The sequence below is a fragment of the Theropithecus gelada genome, chromosome 15 (assembly GCF_003255815.1).
Source record: "Theropithecus gelada isolate Dixy chromosome 15, Tgel_1.0, whole genome shotgun sequence".
NCBI lineage: Eukaryota > Metazoa > Chordata > Mammalia > Primates > Cercopithecidae > Theropithecus > Theropithecus gelada.
Genome location: NC_037683.1, coordinates 109,662,046 through 109,681,118, shown reverse-complemented (window position 1 = coordinate 109,681,118; position 19,073 = coordinate 109,662,046). Strand labels below are relative to the sequence as shown.

The following is a 19,073-nucleotide window of genomic DNA, read 5'->3' as shown; positions in this document are numbered from 1 at the left end:
CTCCTCCCTGGGCTACACCTAAAAAATTCTATTAGAATCACACCTCTGTTTCAGACAGAATCTCCACAGCACCCCCAGAGGAATGGGACAGGGGATGGGAGAGGCCGTGTGGGGCTCAGCCACAGGGACACGTCCTACCAGCAGGGTTAGCGGATCCCAAAGAGAGCAGAGACTCCAGGGAAAGGAAGAAGAGCGCTGAGTCAGCACGGAGACAGTGCTTATCTCCGGGTGGCGGGCCAGCAGGGATTCTTTGCCCTTCTTCTTGACTATACTTTTCAAATTCTCTAAAACGTTTCAGAAATAAGATAATCACAAAGTCTGCAAGTATCTCCCTGCAAGGTATAATCACTTTACAGTGGAGAACACAGCAGACATCACCTAACTAAGTGATAAAGGTGACATCTCCAGGAACGGCTCACATGGGTAACGGCTGCTCCCCGGCGGGGGCGGGGGTGGGGGTGGGGGGTGAACCCAGCACTGCCCCTGGGATTCCGAACCCATCTGATCCTGAGGGAACGTCAGACAAGCCCAAGTTGAGGGACTTCCTACAAGATAACTGGTCCATATGCTCAAAAAATGTCCAAGTCATTAAAAAATGAAGAAAAACTGGGGAACTGTTCCAGATTAGAGGAGACTAAAGAGAACAATACTAACTCAAGGTGTGATTCAGCAAAGGCCCATCCGTGGGCCTAGGGGAAATATGATGGGGGTCTGTGGAGGGTAACACAACTATATCAATGTTCATTTCCTGATTCCGTCAGTAGCCTGTGTTTATTTTGGGGAGAAATATAAACCGAGGCATTGATAGGGCATCAATGTGGGTGAAGGGTGCATGCAAACTCTTTGCATAATTTTTACACTTTTAGAAGCTTCAAATTATTTCAAAATAAAAAGTTAGAAAAGAAAATGGCCATTAACTTTATAACCCGAAAAAAAAATGTTTTAGGACAAAAATATGTCTCTGGTCACAGCCTGTGCTGTGAATCCATGGAGTCGATTTTTGCTGTCAGCGAAGTTCCCAACAGCTGGAGAAGAACAAGGAACAAAAGCCGAGCTGCCATCCTGAGCTCCCAGGGTCCCAGACACAAAGCTGGCCTCTCCGGCTTTACTGAAAGATAAGTGCTGATAAGGCCTGCGGGTCATCTTCGTCAGCGCGGGCCCCCCAGCTCGCTGAGAGGGGCCCGCCCTTCCAGAGCTCAGCCAGACATAAGCCAGAGCAGAGCGTGTTTCTTTTCAGCTGAAAGCTGCAGCTGGTGCATCCACCCTGGGTACGAGCAGACTCTCAGCAGGGTGCCCACCAGAGTGGGGGCCTGCAGACGCCCCTGCCCAGCGAGGCTGGGAGACCACAGCCCAGGTCTTCCGGATGGAGATTGAACTTCAGCATTCCGTTTGGATCAGTCCAGAAAAAAAAAAGCAGCAGCAGCAGCAAAATCTCACTATCACTCTTAGTAAAACAAGATAAGCTACAAAAACAACTAATGCAACTACTGGCTTCCACCCAAGTCTCACCAAGTTCCCCATAAGAACGACCACAAGGGTGACCACACTGACTAGTTGTCCTGGCCTGGTTGACCACACTGACTAGTTGTCCTGGCCTGGTTGACCACACTGACTAGCTGTCCTGGCCTGGTTGACCACACTGACTAGCTGTCCTGGCCTGGCTGACCACACTGACTAGTTGTCCTGGCCTGGCTGACCACACTGACTAGCTGTCCTGGCCTGGCTGACCACACTGACTAGCTGTCCTGGCCTGGTTGACCACACTGACTAGTTGTCCTGGCCTGGCTGACCACACTGACTAGTTGTCCTGGCCTGGCTGACCACACTGACTAGCTGTCCTGGCCTGGCTGACCACACTGACTAGCTGTCCTGGCCTGGTTGACCACACTGACTAGCTGTCCTGGCCTGGTTGACCACACTGACTAGTTGTCCTGGCCTGGCTGACCACACTGACTAGCTGTCCCAGCGAAGTGTTGCTGGAAACACTGTCAAGGTAGAGTTTGTGCCTGGTCCCCTGGAGGCCAAGGCTGGAGGTGGGCGTCTCCGTGCCAGCTGGGCCAAAGGGCAGACCTGGCTGCATCAGGGCAAAAAAAGGCCATCATCTCCATAGATGCTGGAAGCTGCTCTCTCGCCGACTTTAACTGCGGGGGCCTCGGCCCCCCGTTTTTTAACTACTGGAAGACGTAGCCTGAGCCCAACCTCTTCCACGCCTGGCGATGCTGCTAAGAACGCGGAGCAGGGCCGGGAGCGGGCGCCGAGGCACGGAGCCACACTGCCCCCTGGCGGTCGCCTCCCCGCCCCCGGCGCCGCCTCGCGAGGCGGAGGTTCAGTGTCACTACTGCGGTGCTGAATTCGGACTGGAGACGATTAGTGCGGGGCGTCGGGTCCATCCAGGGCAGGAGAACGTTCCTAATGCGGAGTGTCACGAGCCCTGCATTTAAGGTCTGGCCCTGGAACTCTGGGCAAGTTGCTGAAATTCTCTGATCTCAGCTGCGAAAGGAGGAAAATAATTAAAGCCTGTGTTGTAAAGATCACACGAGGCGATGTGTGTGATACAGGCTTTCCCCGCCCCCGACCCAAACACACACGCACAGAAGGCAAGGTCATGAGGGATACATATATATATATATTTTCGGAGTCGCGCTCTGTCGCCCAGGCTGGAGTGCAGTGGCGTGATCTCGGCTCACTGCAGGCTCCGCCTCCCGGGTTCACGCCATTCTCCTGCCTCAGCCTCCCGAGTAGCTGGGACTACAGGCGCCGCCACCGCGCCCGGTTAATTTTTGTGTTTTTAAGAGATGGGGTTTCACCGTGTTGGCCAGGCTGGTCTCGATCTCTTTTTTTTGTTTGTTTTTATTTTTTTCTGAGGCGGAGTCTCGCCCTGTCGCCCAGGCTGGAGTGCAGTGGCCGGATCTCAGCTCACTGCAGGCTCCGCCTCCCGGGTTCCCGCCATTCTCCTGCCTCAGCCTCCCGAGTAGCTGGGACTACAGGCGCCGCCACCTCGCCCGGCTAATTTTTTGTATTTTTAGTAGAGACGGGGTTTCAACGTGTTAGCCAGGATGGTCTCCATCTCCTGACCTCGTGATCCGCCCGCCCCGGCCTCCCAAAGTGCTGGGATTACAGGCTTGAGCCACCGCGCCCGGCCGACGGTTATTTTTTAACCCAAACACTGTCCCTTCTAATGTTCTCCGCTGCCGCCCAGTGCAGCTCCCGACACTAACCCGGGTTTCTGGGGTGGAAGCAGCAGAGGCCCCCGCACGCCACCGAGCCGGAGGACAGCCCCGCAGTGGGGCCTGAAGAGCGTCAGCGGACCCGACCCGCACTACTGCCGGCCACGCTGCCCCGCTCCTCTGGGCGCCTCCCCAAGGGCCTCCCTTGTCTGACCCGCAGTACTCTCCACCCTGCACCTCGTGGCTTTGGTGGCTGGGTGGCTTCTGGCTTTGGTGGCTGCGTGGCTTCCGGCTTTGGTGGCTGCATGGCTTTTCAGCTTTGGTGGCTGCGTGGCTTCCAGCTTTGGTGGCTGCGGCTTCTGGCTCTGGTGGCTGCATGGCTTCCAGCTTTGGTGGCTGCGTGGCTTCTGGCTTTGGTGACTGCGTGGCTTTTCGGCTTTGGTGGCTGCATGGCTTCTGGCTTTGGTGGCTGCGTGGCTTTTCGGCTTTGGTGGCTGCGTGGCTTCTGGCTTTGGTGGCTGCGTGGCTTCCGGCTTTGGTGGCTGTGTGGCTTCGGGCTTTGGTGGCTGGTGGCTGCATGGCTTTCTGCCTGGGAAGTCTATGCCTCCACACCAAGGAGCCGTTCACAGCCGCGCATTCGAAAACCCTGCCGCCAGCCGCGTGTCCTGGAGGAGGGGCACAGTCAACTCGCATGCCCCAAGGTCTGGGCCACCAGTAAAGACAGGGTTTCACCATGTTGGCCAGGCTGGTCTGGAACCCCTGACCTCAGGTGATCCACCCACCTCAGCCTCCCAAAGTGCTGGGATTACAGGGGTGAACCACTGTGCCTGGCCAACAACATGGGTGACTCTCAAAACAATTATGTTCAATGCAAGAAGCCAGACTAAGACGAATGCCTACTGTGTGGTTCCATGTGATAAGCTTCTAAGAAATGCAGATGAATCTATAGTGTCAGAGCAGATCAGTCATCACCAGAGTTTGGGATGGGACAGGAAGGACATATTTCAAAGGGCACAAGGATATTGGGGAGGGTGAGGGGTGATCAATATTGTAGTCACTGTGATTGATTGTGATAGTTTCAAAACGTATCGAGTTATGCAATTTTAAAATGTATAAGCTTATTGTATGTAATATGTCAGTGTCACCTCAATAAAACCATTTTTTTCTAAAAAACAACAAACTTCAGGTCTCTGGGCTTAGTACCCCTTGGAGAAAGAGGCTACAGGTGGTCAGGAGTAGAGCCTGCAAATCTTTATTTTTCAACTTATCCTAATGATTCTAGGGCATGGTCCTGTTTGAAACTCAATGGTTTCAGCAGACCAAAGCAGAGAAGTGGGCAGCCCAAAGTCCACAGACAGCACTGTCCTCCACACCCAGGCATCCTCAAAAATGTTTAGGGACAATCAATTGCTCTACACCCCAACAATCAACACCAAGCAATGGAACCACTAGGGTACACTTGGGGAAAGTCAGACCCTCAAAAATCCCATTTTCCCATACCCTCAGCCACCCCAGGAAACACACCATCTAAATAAAATGGCACATCCAGCCCCTCCCCCCAGAAGACAATCCCTAAAACATTCTTAAATAGAAATTCGAAGCCATAAATTTATTTCCCCTTATGCCTTGGTCAGTGACTAACACGCCCACCACTACTCATGGCACATTGGTTAGTGCCCGGCATCTTCCTCATCTCCCTAATTTTGGGACCCCAGCCAAGATGGTTTACTCTTGCTGAAAATGCTCCCATTGGCCACTAGGGGAAGTAGTGCCTGGATTATACACATCCCCAGAGCCCCCAATCCCCAGCTCCTGAAAACTGCCACGCGTGCAAATTTCTCTTTTGGGAGGTAGTCAGTAAAGCATCTTCGGATTCAAGACCCATGTTGTAATGATTCTGGACTTGGTTCTAACTCAGGGTAAAATTCAAGCAGTCTTTTAACTTACCTGAGCCTCAATTTTCTCATCTGTAAACTTAGCACAATGAGCCCTTTGGGACTAGCCTCCTACAGCACCGACACCCTTAGTATAGCATCTCCCTCTCCCTTGGCTATTCCTGCATCCACAGCCAGCAGCAAATGTGGACGAATGGGGTTGAGAGTAGGCAAGGAAGTCCCTGGAAGACAGCAACCAGTGAACTGGGTCATGAGTGTAAACGGCAAGCCCGTTCTTCCCTAGTTCTGCCAGGAGGGTGGAGTGTCAGCAGAAGTCTATGGCGGTTCCTCCCAATTGACCACACTGGGAAATTCTCCCAACAATGACTCTTCAAAGCCATCCTGGTAAATTCTTCCTCTTGAGTGGTTCCCAAACAGTTGTCTCATTTTCCCCAGAACTCTACAAGTTCAACATCCATGGTTTGGATCATGGTTTGGGCTCAAATTCGTGTTTGTCCCTATACATTTATATATTTTTTAAGGAAGAAGAAAAGGTCGATTATGCATGGTTTATCCAAAGAGGTTTGCAGCTTCAAGAGTTTTAAAACTAGTGCTTGGATTCAGGGCTGATTTTCCTTGGTAATTGAGGGCAGTTTTGTTGCTAAAAGGCTAAGTTGCTTCAGACTTCCTTTTATTTCCCTTAATCCCAAAGCCTGTGTGAGACAGTCATTGATGAACATTGCAAACATCCTCATTCTCCTTAACAACATAATTCTCTAGGCCTAACTAAATAGAACAAACTAGAATGGAAAGAAAAGGACCATTCAACATAAAAAAACTTCTAAGCCAATAGTCCATGTTTTAAATCACTATCCAACAAGCAAGGAAAAATTGGGTAAAACAAACAAAATCTCAAGTGTCAATAGCAGTGAAATAAGCTGATTACATTAAGAATCACCTCTTAAAAAATATGCTGGCCCAGGCAGTTTAGAGATGAGTTATGTTAAATCTCCAAGGAACTGAAAATACTTCTGCTATTTAAACTATTCTGTAGGATAGAAACAAATTTTAAAATTTCTAAGTTCATTTTACTAATCGAGCACGATCTTGATGCCATGACTGGTGGGAGGATAAATCAGTAGCTATGTTCTGGAGCAGCCACTGAGTTACAAGGAAATTAGAGTGTGATGTCATGAAGTAACATGAAGAAAGTGTCCCAAGAAGAGTCAGTGACAACTAAAATAAGAACAAAGAAATGACCATTGAATTGGCAACATAAGGTCATTGCTGACTTTGACAAGCATATTCTCCATGGAGAGGTGAGAACAAAGGCCAATTTTCGTGAGTTGAGGAGAGAATGCGAAGTGAGGAAGTAGAGCCTGTGACAAAGAAAAACTCAAGAAGTTTCATAAAGAGAAACAGAGAGGAGGCAGCAGCTGCAAGATGATGTGGAAACAAGGAAGGAATATTTGTTTCATAGTATACGCTAGAGCTTGTTTGGATGCTCATGCAAATGATCCAGGAGTTGGAGAGAAACTGATGGTGAGGAAAGGAGAGGAGATAGTTACAGGTAATATGGGATAGAAACCAGAGGACCATAGGCCTTGAATGAGATCCTTCATCCTTAGTAAAAAGGGGAAAACAGAGAGTGTGGGCATTTGGAGGGTGTGTAATTATGATGTGCATAAAGATTTTTCTGTATAGACATTTATTGAAACATTGCTTATAATAGCAAAAAATAGGAAACAACCTAAATGCCCAAAAGAACAATGACTAAATATTTCAGAGTATTAAGCAGTCATTAAAAGTAACGTTATGTACCTATAACTACCATTAAACTTAATGGTAAAGGCTGAATGCTTTCCCCTAAGCTTAGAAACTAGGCAAGAATTTCTGTTTTCACCATTCCTATTCAACATAGGACTAGAAGTCCTAGCCAGTGCAATAAGGCAAGAAATAAAAAGGCATGAAGATTGGAAAGGGGGGATGGGGCCTGTCCTTATTTTCAGATGACATGACTGTCTATGTAAAATAGTCCAAGAAATCTACCAAAAAAATCTCTTAGAACTAATAAATGGATTTAGCAAAGCCACAAGATACAAGGTCAGCATGCAAAAATCAATATATTTCTATAAACTACCAGTGGACAACTGGAAACTGAAATTTAAAACACAATACTGTTTATCATTGCTAGGAAAAGAAAGGAAAGAAGGACAGAAGATAGAGTTGAGTATATATCTAACAAAACATGTACAGGATCTGTATGCTAAATCTACAAAACCTGAAAGAAATCAATTAAGATGTAAATCAGCGGAGAGGCATACCACGTTCATGGATTGCTAAGACTCAGTATAGTAAAGATGTCCATATAGCAAAGGTGTCAATTCTCAAATTGATTTGCAGATTTAATATAATTCTTATTAAAATCCTAGCAGGGTTTTTGAGAAATATGGACAAACTAAATTTTAATTTAGATGGAAAAACAAAGTAACCAAATCACTAAAACAGTTTTAAAAGAGAATAAAGTGAGAGGAATTGTATTACCTGATTTTAAGACTTACTGTACTACAATAATTAAGATAATGTGGTATTGACAAAGTCATAGAGACATAAATCAATGACAAAATAGAGGGTTCTGAAATAGACCCACACAAGGATGGCCACCTGACTTTTAACAAAGATGCAATAACAACTCAATTGGAAAGGGATAGTCATTTCAACAAATGGTGTTTGAATACTTGGACATGAACTTCAACCTAAACTTCACATATTAGTCAAAAAACTAAAAATAGATCATAGATCTATGTGTAAAATATAAAACTATAAAACACTTAGAGAAGGCCAACCTCAGCAGCACATGTCTTTAATCCCAGTACTTTAGGAGGCTGAGGCAGGAGGATTGCTTGAGACCAGGAGTTTGAAACCAGCCTGGGCAATATAGCAAGACCCTGTCTCTACAAAAGAAAAAAATTTTTTTAATTAGCCAGAAATGGTTGCACATGCCTGTAGTCTCAGCTTCTTGGGAAGCTGAGGTAGGAGGATTGCCTGAGCCCAGGAGTTCAAGTCTGTAGTGACCTATGATCATGCCACTGCACTCCAGCCTGGATGACAGAGTGAGGCCCTATCTCTAAAAACAAACAAAACAACAACAAAAGAAGAAGAAGAAGAAGACTTTTAAAGAAAAACATAGGAGAAATTATTTGTGACCTAGGGTTAGGCACAGAATGTATAGATATGACACCAAACATATAATCCATAAAAGAAAATATTGATCAATTGAATTTCATCAAATTAAAAACATATACTCTCAAGACTGATAAGAGCATGAAAGGAAAAGCCACAGATGGGAAAAAAATTTCAATATCGTATCTGACAAAGGACTTACATCATCCAGAATACATAGAGAACTCTATAAACTCCACACTAAGAAAATTAAAAATTCAATTTAAAAATGGTCAAAAAACTTGAACAGACAATTCATCAAAGAATATACATGGGTGGCAAAAAAGAATGCTCATGAAAAGATATTCATTATCATCTATTCATAACCAATAAAAGTAACTCTGCGCTAAGTCAGAAAAGACAACACTGCAGTTTCTACAAATTTACTGGGACATTCACTGTTGGAGCCCTGTGTTGTCATGTAAGAAGATATCTATGCTGCAAGGAAGCCCAAGCCACATGGAGAGGCTTCAGTTGGGAGCCCCAGCTGAGGCCCCAGCCAATAGTTCACATCAGTCGCCAGATGTGTGAATAAAGAGACATCCAGATGATTCTAGTCCCCAACCATTGTCACTCCCATTCACCTAGCCTTCCCAATTGAGGTTCCACATCTTGAAGCAGATGCAAGTCTTTTCCACCATTCTCTATCCGAATTAATAACCTGCCAAATTCATTAGCCTAATAAAATGATTGCTTTAAGCTGCAAAATTTGGGAACAATTTATTATCCAGCAATAGTAACAAGAACAAACTGGTACTCTTTGTTCCTATTGCAAAACATATTGACTGCAAATCAGCGAACATGCTTACTAACATCTACTAACAAGAATGAAGCCACTGTCTGTCATGTTCGCTTTCCTTTCTTCCTTCCAGTTCAGTTGTATGCTTATGAAGAGACATGTGTTGTTTCCAAATCTGTTAATGTGAGCTGCATTTATTACAAAAATTACACAATTGAATTAAAAATATATAAGCCAATAAAGCCTTGGCATGAAAAGAGAGTTACTGGCCGGACGCGGTGGCGCATCCCTGTAATCCCAGCACTTTGGGAGGCCGAGGCGGGCAGATCATGAGGTCAAGAGTTCAAGACCAGCCTGGCCAATATGGTGAAACTCCGTCTCTACTGAAAATACAAAAATTAGCCGGGCGTGGTGGCAGACGCCTGTAGTCCCAGCTACTCAGGAGGCTGAGGCGGGAGAATGGCGTGAACTCAGGATGCGGAGCTTGTAGTGAGCTGAGATCGTGCCACTGCTCTCCAGCCTGGGCAACAAGTGAGACTCCGTCTCAAAAAAAAAAGAAAAAAGAAAGAAAAAGAAAAAAAGAAAAGAGAGTTACCATTATTATGAAAACTCAATGAAAATAAAAGTTATTATTGTAGAGGTAGGTATCAACATAATATCTATAAAATATTGTTGGGGTGATTTTGCAAATCCAAAACAATTCTGCATTCAGATCTCTTTCAAATGTCATTAAGTTCTCATTCCACTTTAAGGAAATCCAAACTACATATTATAGGTGATGCATTAGATGAGTGTGATTTATGTAAGACAGACAAGCTGCAATTCCAATCAGTGGCCCCACATTTAAAGGAAAGGACTTGGCCCTACATCTAAAGATTGGCAAAGGAATATATTTTTATATGTTTTAAGTTAAAATAAAACGTTTAATGTACCAACCCTTTGACCCAGCAAATCCACTGGTGGGTATAAACCTAAGAGAAATGAAAACATATGTCCACAAAAATACTTAAGCAAAAACGTTCATAGCAGCATTATTCATAAAAACCCAAGCTGTAAAACCAAATGTCCTTCAAGAGGAGAACAGGTCAACAAAACTGTGATATATTCCTACTGAAATAATACTCAACAATAAAAAGGAGTAAATGCAACAACAACATGGGTAAATTTCATGGACATGACACCGAGTAAAAGAAGCCAGACCCAAAAGAACCCATCCTGTATGAATTCATTTATATAAAAGTCCGTAACAGGCAAAACTAATCTATCATGGGAGAACTCTAGAAATTTCCAAGGTAATCAAATCCCACTTCTGTGCCTATTTGCCAAAATTGTACAGCTAAGATTTGCATATTTGAATGTACATACACTTTACCTAAAAAATAGAATTTAAAAGCTCCAGTGGGGAATGGGGAGAAGATGGAGTTAGAAACGAAACAAGAATGGTAAAATGATGATAATTGCTGACGCTGGGTGATGAGTACATGGGACGCATTATACTACACTGATTATTTTGTGTATGTTTGGAATTTTCCACAGTAATTTTTAAAGATAAAATGTTTAAGGAATGTGTTATTGCCTATGATTCTCAGTTGTGACCAACTTTTTTGATGAACTGATAAACTCCCTGCCCCAGTGAGGGCCTCTGCTGCACAGATTCCCCTGTGCTCTCTCCTGAGCTTTGGCAAAGGGTTGGCACCAGTGAGCCAGGACGCTATGCCATATATTCTAACACTTAAATGATATCTGCCATGTTGTGCAACTGATGTATTGGTAGTTCATTAAAATATTAAGCGAAAGGTGAGGTGACAGAGCAGGAGAACAAACAAATATGAACTTTGTTTTTAGACAGAGCTGGGGTCAAGTCTCAGGTCTAGCATTTTTAATCTATGTAACTGAAGGCAATTTAATGTCCCTGAGCTTCCATGTCCTTACCTCTGAGGGCCAGGAAAAAGTTGTGCGGAGGCTGCTGTTGCTTCCCCCTTTATCTGTTATCCCTTTTTCCCAGTAATCAAAGTATTGAGATGTGTGTACAGTCTTACAGAATGTCAGCCTCCCTTGCAGCTAGGTGTGGGTGTGCAACTGAACTCTCCCTGTGAGAAATAAGAGTACATCATGTGACAGCTTCTAGGAATCTTCTTTAAAATAAAACAGGCACACACTCTTTGCTTCTCTTTCATCATCCTTTTTTTCTTACATCTTGTTGTCTTGAATGTGGCTGTGCTGACTGGAGATGCAGCCACCACTATCTTGGACACCACAGGAACAGAGTGGTGGTAAGTAGACAGGGGCCCTAAAACCTTCCTGGAGCGGAGCTGCCATTCCTGCCTTGGACTCCCTACCTATGGATTTTTATGCAAAAAGAAATAAACATTCTCATTTTATAAGCCACTGTTGAAGTTTCTACTATACAACTGTAAGTCCACAACTGAACTCAAATCTAACGAATACAATACTTACTTCATGGTGTGCAGTGATGAGTGGACGTGCACATGTGTATAACATATATTAGCTATTGAAGATAGTAATAACTCATCACTATCATGACAGCCCTCGAGTTACTGTCTTGTTGATTTTCTGCACCCTGCTCTGTTTCTAGCAATAAATAACCCACAGTGGGCTTTAACAGATACTTGTGGGAGTGAGTTGAATATCTCACACCCCAGCTTTTAGTGAGAGAAGACATGCTGGTCCAAAGGAGAATAATTCAATAGTATAATGATAATCATTGGCCAGGTAGGATTTAACATAATTCTAAAAGAAAGATTGGATGAAAACAACGGAATATTGAGGTGGGCACCCCCATTAACTGCAGGTCAAGTTTCTCCACATTGGCAATACTGACATCTGGATCCAGATAATTCTGTGTCATTTGGGGGTAGGGGCAGTGTTGTGCCCTGTCGGATGTTCAGAAGCATCGCTGGCCTCTATCAGTGAGAGATGCCAGGAGATTCTCCTTCCCTGAGTTGTGACAACCAAAAACGTTGCCAGATGTTTTTGCAAAAAATGCAAAATGTCTTCTGGGGGACAAAATTGTTCCCCAGTTGAGAACCACTGCTAAGATGGAGGTGTATATTCATACAACTTTTCTAGAAATCACTTGGTAATAAATATAAGGAGACTCAAAAATATTTAGACTTTTTGGCCAGGCGCGGTGGCTGATGTCTGTAATCCCAGCACTTTGGGAGGCCGAGGTGGGTGGATCACCTGAGGTCAGGAGTTTGAGAGTAGCCTGGCCAACATGGTGAAACCCCGTCTCTACTAAAAATCCAAAAATTAGCCGGGCATGGTGGTGGGCGCCTGTAGTCCCAGCTACTCAGGAGGCTGAGGCAGAAAAATTGCTGGAACCCAGGAGGCGGAGGTTGCAGTGAGCCCAGATTGCGCCATTGCACTCCACCTCAGGCAACAACAGTGAGATTCTGTCTCAAAAAAAAAAAAAGCAAATAAATTAAACTTTTTATCCAGGAATCCTACTCTGAGGAAATAATTGGTAATGCACATGCAGCAATAATGAAAAGACGAACAACCTCATTTTAAAAATGAATGAAGCATCTCAGTATACATTTCTCCAAAGAATACATACAAACAGCCAATAAACCCATGAAAGATGCTCAAATCGTTAGCTGTCAGGGAAATGAAAATGAAAACCATAACGAGATACCACTTCCTATACCCACTAGTATAGTTATCACCAAAAAGACAGAAAAATAACAAGTACTGGTGAGGATATAGAGAAATTGGAACCGCCACCCTCTGCTGGTGGTAACGTAAAATGGTCAGCCACTTTGGAACAGTGAGGCATTTCCTCAAAAGGTTAAACACAGAGTGACCACATGACCCAGCGATTCTACTCCCAGGTAAATAAGCAAGAGAAATGAAAACATATACCTGCACAAAAACTTGTACACAAGTGTTCACAGCAGCATTCTTTACAATAACCAAAAAGTGGAAACCATCTAAATGTCCATCAACCGATGAACTAAGAAATAAAATGTGGTCTCTTCATACAATAGAATATTATTCAGCAATAAAAAAGGACTGAAGTACTAATACATGCTATGACATAGACAAACCTTGAAAACATGGTGTTAAGTGGAAAAACCCAAAAACAGAAATCCACATGTTATATTCATTGCATTAAAAGTCCAGAATGCAGCCAGGCCTGGTGGCTCACACCTGCAATCCCAGCACTTGGGGAGGCTGAGCCAGGCAGATCACCTGAGGTCAGGGGCTCAAGAACAGCCTGGCCAACATGGTGAAACCCTGTCCCTGCTAAAAATACAAAAAGATTGGCCGGGTGTGGTGACACACTCCTGTAATTCCAGCTACTTGGGAGGCTGAGGCAGGAGAATCGCTCAAACCCAGGAGGTGGAGGTTGCAGTGAGCTGAGATTGCACCATTGCCCTCCAGCCTGGGCGACAGAGTGAGACTCCATCTCAATCAATCAATCAATCAATCAGTCAATAAAAAAGTCCAGAATAAGCAAGTCAATGGAGAGAGAAAATACGTCAATGGTTACCTAAGGCTGGGGGGTTTGGGTATGGAATGGGGAGTGACCGCTAATGGGTATTAGGTTTCCATGTGGGTGATGAAAATATTCTAAACTTCTTCTAAAGTTGATGATGGTTATGGTTATACAACTCCGTGACTATACTAAAAACAACTGAATTGTATACTTTAAATGGGTAACCCATATGGTATGTGAATTAAAGTATAAAAAGAAGTTGAAACATCACAACAAGAAAATGCACATACAAGGACGGATGTTGTTATAAGGTTTTGTGGGGGTGTGTGTTTGTCTGTTTGTTTGTTTTTTGAGACAGGGTCTCACTCTGTTGCCCAGACTGCAGTGACATGATCTCAGCTCATGCAGCCTCCATCTCCTGGGCTCAAGAGATCCTCTTGCCTGAGCCTCCCAGATGGCTGGGACCACAGATGTGCACCACTACACCTGGCTAATAGTTTTATTTTTTGTAGAGAAGGGGTCTCACTATGTCTCAGGCTGGTCTCAAATTCCTGGGCTCAAGCAATTATCCTGCCTTGGCCTCCTAAAGTGATGAGATTACAGGTGTGAGCCACTGTGCCTAGCCTATAAGATTTTTAAAATCAGAAAACACCTAAATGTACATAAAAAAGGGATGGTAAGATAAATTATGTTCAGTACTATGAACAAATATTAAGCAAACATTATAAATCATCTTTGGAATAGCTACTATCACGAGGAAATATGCTTTAATCTTAAGAGGAAAGGCAGAATGTAAAATCTAAGACGCACAAGCACACACACACACACAAAACACACAGGTGAAAATTATAAAAGGAGATTCACAATCAGTGAAGAGTGGTTCATTCTGGATGGTGGGATAACGCTGGGATTTTTATTTTCTGATGTTTTCTCTGTAGTTTTTATATTTTCTACCCTGTGTATCTAATTAGGAAAATTGTTTTTTAAAGATTTTTAAAAGACAGTTTATTTCCACAACTTACTGGAGATTTATAGACTACAAGAGCTGAATAAAAAAGGATAAATCAGGTATAAAACCTTCTCATTTTCCTGATGAGGGAACCAGAGCCCGAAGACGCTAAGGGGCTTGGCACTCTCTCAGGCACCTTGCCAGAGCCTGTGAAACTGAAACTGGTCCTTTCCTCCTCTCGCCTCCTTTTCCTTCTTTCTTAACGACCCTGCCCCTTGCGCACACACACAAAGCAGCTCAAAGCATGGAGAGATTTCTTTGCCCGAATTAGCCTCTGTTCTAACATTTCTACCAGGTGAGGCAGGAGAGACCCAAGAGCTTCTCTCCCAGGACATCAGAGGGCGGTAGCGAGTCAGGCCCGCGGAGCCCCCCGCACAGTGGATGAGCCACAGCGGGGACAATCATCCCTTTTGGCAGGAGAAGCACAAGAAACTGATTGAAATTGGCCCTGGAGTCTTCGGCTCTCTCTGGTAAGCCCGGGCTTACAGCGTCTTTGAAGTGGGGTGCCCTGGTTCCCATCCACAAGAGCAAGAAAGGGATGCCACCCCAGGGAGCCGCCCGAGCACCAGCTGCCAATGCTGCAGGAGCAGCAGCCCGTGATCACCTGGTTTTCCTGCTCCCGGTGCCACCCGAAAGGGACGCTGCGGCCTTCGGCTTCCCGGGAGGTAGCGCAGATGGACGGCTGCAAGGACGCAGAAGGAACACGTCTATCCAAACGGCCGGCTTCTGCGGCTGGCCCCTGGGGTCCCAAGCCCTCCAAAGATAAGAGAATCAGGCAAGAAACCAGAGCCCAGGACTCTTCCGCAGAAACAAAAGGTCAGTGAAACTTGGCAGGCCTCCCTGTTCCTGAATGATTCCCAGAGGACAGTAAATTTGCAAGGTGGTCAGTGTTGAAATCCAGACATATGGGCCTGGCTGCAGAAGCCCGGCTCCCCTCCTGTTGCCTCCACAAGTGAGAGTGAAATATACAAAGTTGAGGGCACGGGCGTTCACCCCTTGCCATTAATTTCGATTAAATAAACTTAGCCCAGACGTAGGGCTCTACTGTTCTGCTTTAGCCGAGGTGTGCGAGAAACTCCAGCTCTGCCACTCACTGGTCAAGTGAACCCACACACATGGGTAAGTTTTCTGTGCCTCAGTTTCCTCATCTGTAAAATGAAGGCAATACTAATAGTACCTACCTCAGTTGTTATGAGGCTTTACATAGTCCCTGACTACAATTAGTGTTCAACGAATGGTAGCTGTTATCTACTACTAATGATGATAACGATGAAGATCTTAAAATACGGAATTTTTCTGCCCTCGTTTCATAAGAAATCAGTTCAATGTCTTGGGGCCTTTACTGTTAGGAAATTCTCTCTTACTTTAAGGACCCTCAAGAAGCTTGTTGGACAACCGTGCAAGTCAAGCTAGAATTAATACACTAGAAACCCCTGTATCACACAGCTAAAACTTACCTCTAAGTATCTGCCCCAGGCCATTGAAGCTGACGTGTGTCTCTGTTCTCACCTAAGTAGCTGGTTGTAGAGGTTGTTCCTGAAAGGCCAATTCACCAGGGTTTGATTGGAAGGTTCTAGAAACACAATGTCTACACTTTTATAAGTTGCTCTGGTGCCAGTGGAAAGGCCAAGTAATTCATCATAATAGGTAGATGCTAGGACAAACACTTAGATGCTAAGATTAATGAATGGAGAACATATTTTCTAAAGATGGGCATGACAATATCCACCATTCCGTCTGACACTCTTCCCATGGCAGGTTGTGCATCTTCTCCCATTGAATCTGGGAGGGCTTGGGCACAATGCCACATGACTTCCGGGGTTAAGTCATACAGGACAGTGCAGCTTCCTCCCAATCTTCTGTGGGACGCTCATTCTTGGAAGGCAGCCACCAAGCTGTGAGGAAGACCAAGCAGCCACTCAGAGAGGCCCTGCATAGGGGCTTCGTGTGACAGCCCCAGCTGGGGTCCCAGCCAACAACTCCCTCAATCTCCGGACATGTAAGGGTACCGTCCTTCAGATAATTCTAGACCTAGGGCTGGACACATCACTCCATGTGTCCCCAGCACCCCAAGAGTTGGAGACCCTCAGAAACCTCATTTCTAGTTACCAACTCCTGCCTTAGAGCAAGGGTTTTTAAACATTTTGAGTATCTTATCCTATGTTTTTGTTTTTACCAACAGTCTTACATAGAACCCCAAACATAAATAATTAGATAAAGCTGGTGTTGCATTCATTGATATGGGTTGGGAGGAGACCAGAAACTGGCCTGATGTAACTGTTGCCTGACGTCTTCCTCTGTTCAGTGTGAAAGGTAAAAAATCTTGGGACCCCAAAATCCTTAAGCCAATGGGACAAGTCAAGCTGGGAGCTGCGTCAGGCAAACCTGCCTCCCATTTAAGTTCTAAATAAGATGACTACAAAGAAAAAAAGCTACAGACCTCCCTCGCAATTTGCCCCCTAGGAAATTTCCTTGTGTGTCCCAAGATCTTTACCCTAAAATGGATCTGTTGAATTTTATCCTGACAATGTAAATGGATCACTTATCTTCACAGGATGGAGACAAAGGACAGAACTCAAAGTCATCCCTCTGCTCACCTGAGACAAGTGCATATCTGATTGCTTCCTCTGATGTAAGAAAGTAGTCACTGAGCTACACAAAGCATAAGTGACGTATCCTCTACCCCCTCCCACAGGTGAATTGTGTATTTGGTGAAAGGCTGATCAAAGACTCCAAAGAATGTAACCGCTTGTCTCTTATCTCCTCACACCTTTCCAAAGGTTCTTCTTCTTTCCCCAATATTCTCCCTTTAAATATTGAAGCCTTCAAAATCATCACTGGAGAAAGGCACCAACCTGCCTCCCAGGTACACATCCTCAACCTTGGCAAAGTAAACTTTCTAAATGATTGAGATCTGTCTCAGACACTTTTTGGTTCACACCAATTTCCTGGGTCTTTCAGGAACCCTGTTTGAGAACAGGTGAGCACTTCCGGACGACAGCACGGACGGGCACCGCAACTTTCCCAAAGATCTTCCGACTCAAGTAAAGTGGCAAAAAATGTGTATTCTAAGCCTGTGTGACCCCAGCCCCTCCATCTTCGGCGGACTAGATTGAAGTGCTGTCTGCTCCTCTGGTCCTCTTCAGTCAGCATGGGACTGGTGAGGAGAAGGCTGTGCTGGACTCCTCGCCGCCCGGCTACCTGACCTTGGTGTTGAGCTTCAGGTACGCGACATAGTGTGTCAGGAGCAGCCTTTGGAAGGCGCCACTGTAGAAGGCCCAGGCCGGGATCAGGCTCAGAAAGCCCGCCTTAAACAGAGAGAAGCGTCAGTGTTGGGGAGGAAGGAATGACAAGTACCTCAGTTCATCTTTGTGGTCTTTAAAAACATTTATTTGTGACTACTAAAGTGGAGCCCCAGAACCTTTTATGTCATCGATAAAGTTTAAGGGTCTCGTGACACTTTCTCAGCACATAAGGTTTTCTCAGACACCAAAGGAGCCAGTCCTTTTAAACTCCTTTGGACGACCTAGTAGGATCAGCCCTAAGGAATTTTTTTTTTCTTTGAGACAAGGTCTTGCTCTGTCACCCAGACTGGAGTGCAGTGGCATGATCACAACTTACTGCGGCCTCAGCCTCCTGGGCTCAAGGGATCCTCCCACCTCAGCCTCTTGAGTAGCTGGCACCATAAGAGTGTGTCACCATGCCTGGCTAATTTTTTTCTTTTTTTTTTTTTTTTCAGAGACGGGGTCTCACTATGTTGCCCAGGCTGTGCTCAAACTCCTGGGCTTAAGTGATCCTCCTGCTTTGGCCTCCCAGAGTGCTGGGATTACAGGTGTAAGCCACCGTGCCTGGCCTGGAAATTCTAAATGAAGAGAACTCTGTGTTAACCACCTCCTGACTTACTCTTTCTCTTAGTAAGTATGTCCCCCCTTGTCTTCAAGTCCTTTCTACCAAGCTTCTGTTAAAATGAGGATCCTGGGCCAGGCGCAGTGACTCACACCTGTAATCTCAGCACTTTGGGAGGCCAAGGCAGGTGGATCACTTGAGGTCAGGAGTTCGAGACCAGCCTGGCCAACATGGTGAAACCCCGTCTCTACTAAAAATACAAAACTTAGCCAGACATGGTGATGCATGCCTGTAGTCTCAGCTATTCAGGAGGCTGAGGCAGGAGAATCGCTCGAACCCAGGAGTTAGAGGTTGCATTGAGCTGAGATCGTACCATTGCCCTCCAGCCTGGGTGACAGAGCGAGAGTCTGTCATAAATAAATAAATAAATAAATAAATAAATAAATAAATAAATAAATGTGAGGATCCAGGAAAGAATCAGAAATGCTTTCCATCATTTGGCACAACTCCAAGGCATAGCAGGTGCCAGACAAATACGTGAAGCCTGGATAAATGGAAGTCAGTCACAGAAAGGTGTGGGTTATCGACATGCAGCACTTGCTTTTCAAAGAGGAGGAAGCCTTCAGCTCAACGCATTTCAGGCTGTAGAAAGATTCTTTCAAGGTACAGGCCTTGAAAGATTCCTTGCCACCAAACTGCAACTGTGTCTTCCACAGTTCTGGGGGCCAGGATCCCGGAAGCAATCATTTTGTTC

The 19,073-nt window shown here is 45.2% G+C and overlaps 1 protein-coding gene across 1 annotated transcript in view; it reads right to left on the bottom strand.

Annotated features, from left to right (window-relative positions):
• Positions 1–17,518: 17,518 nt before the first annotated feature.
• HSD17B3 (hydroxysteroid 17-beta dehydrogenase 3) overlaps positions 17,519–19,073 on the bottom strand; it is a 53,746-nt gene continuing 52,191 nt past the window's right edge. The window contains exon 10 of the mRNA XM_025358897.1: positions 17,519–17,781. Within this exon, the coding sequence (XP_025214682.1) occupies positions 17,671–17,781 (111 nt within the window). The 3' untranslated portion in view covers positions 17,519–17,670. The remainder of the gene's footprint in view (positions 17,782–19,073) is intronic.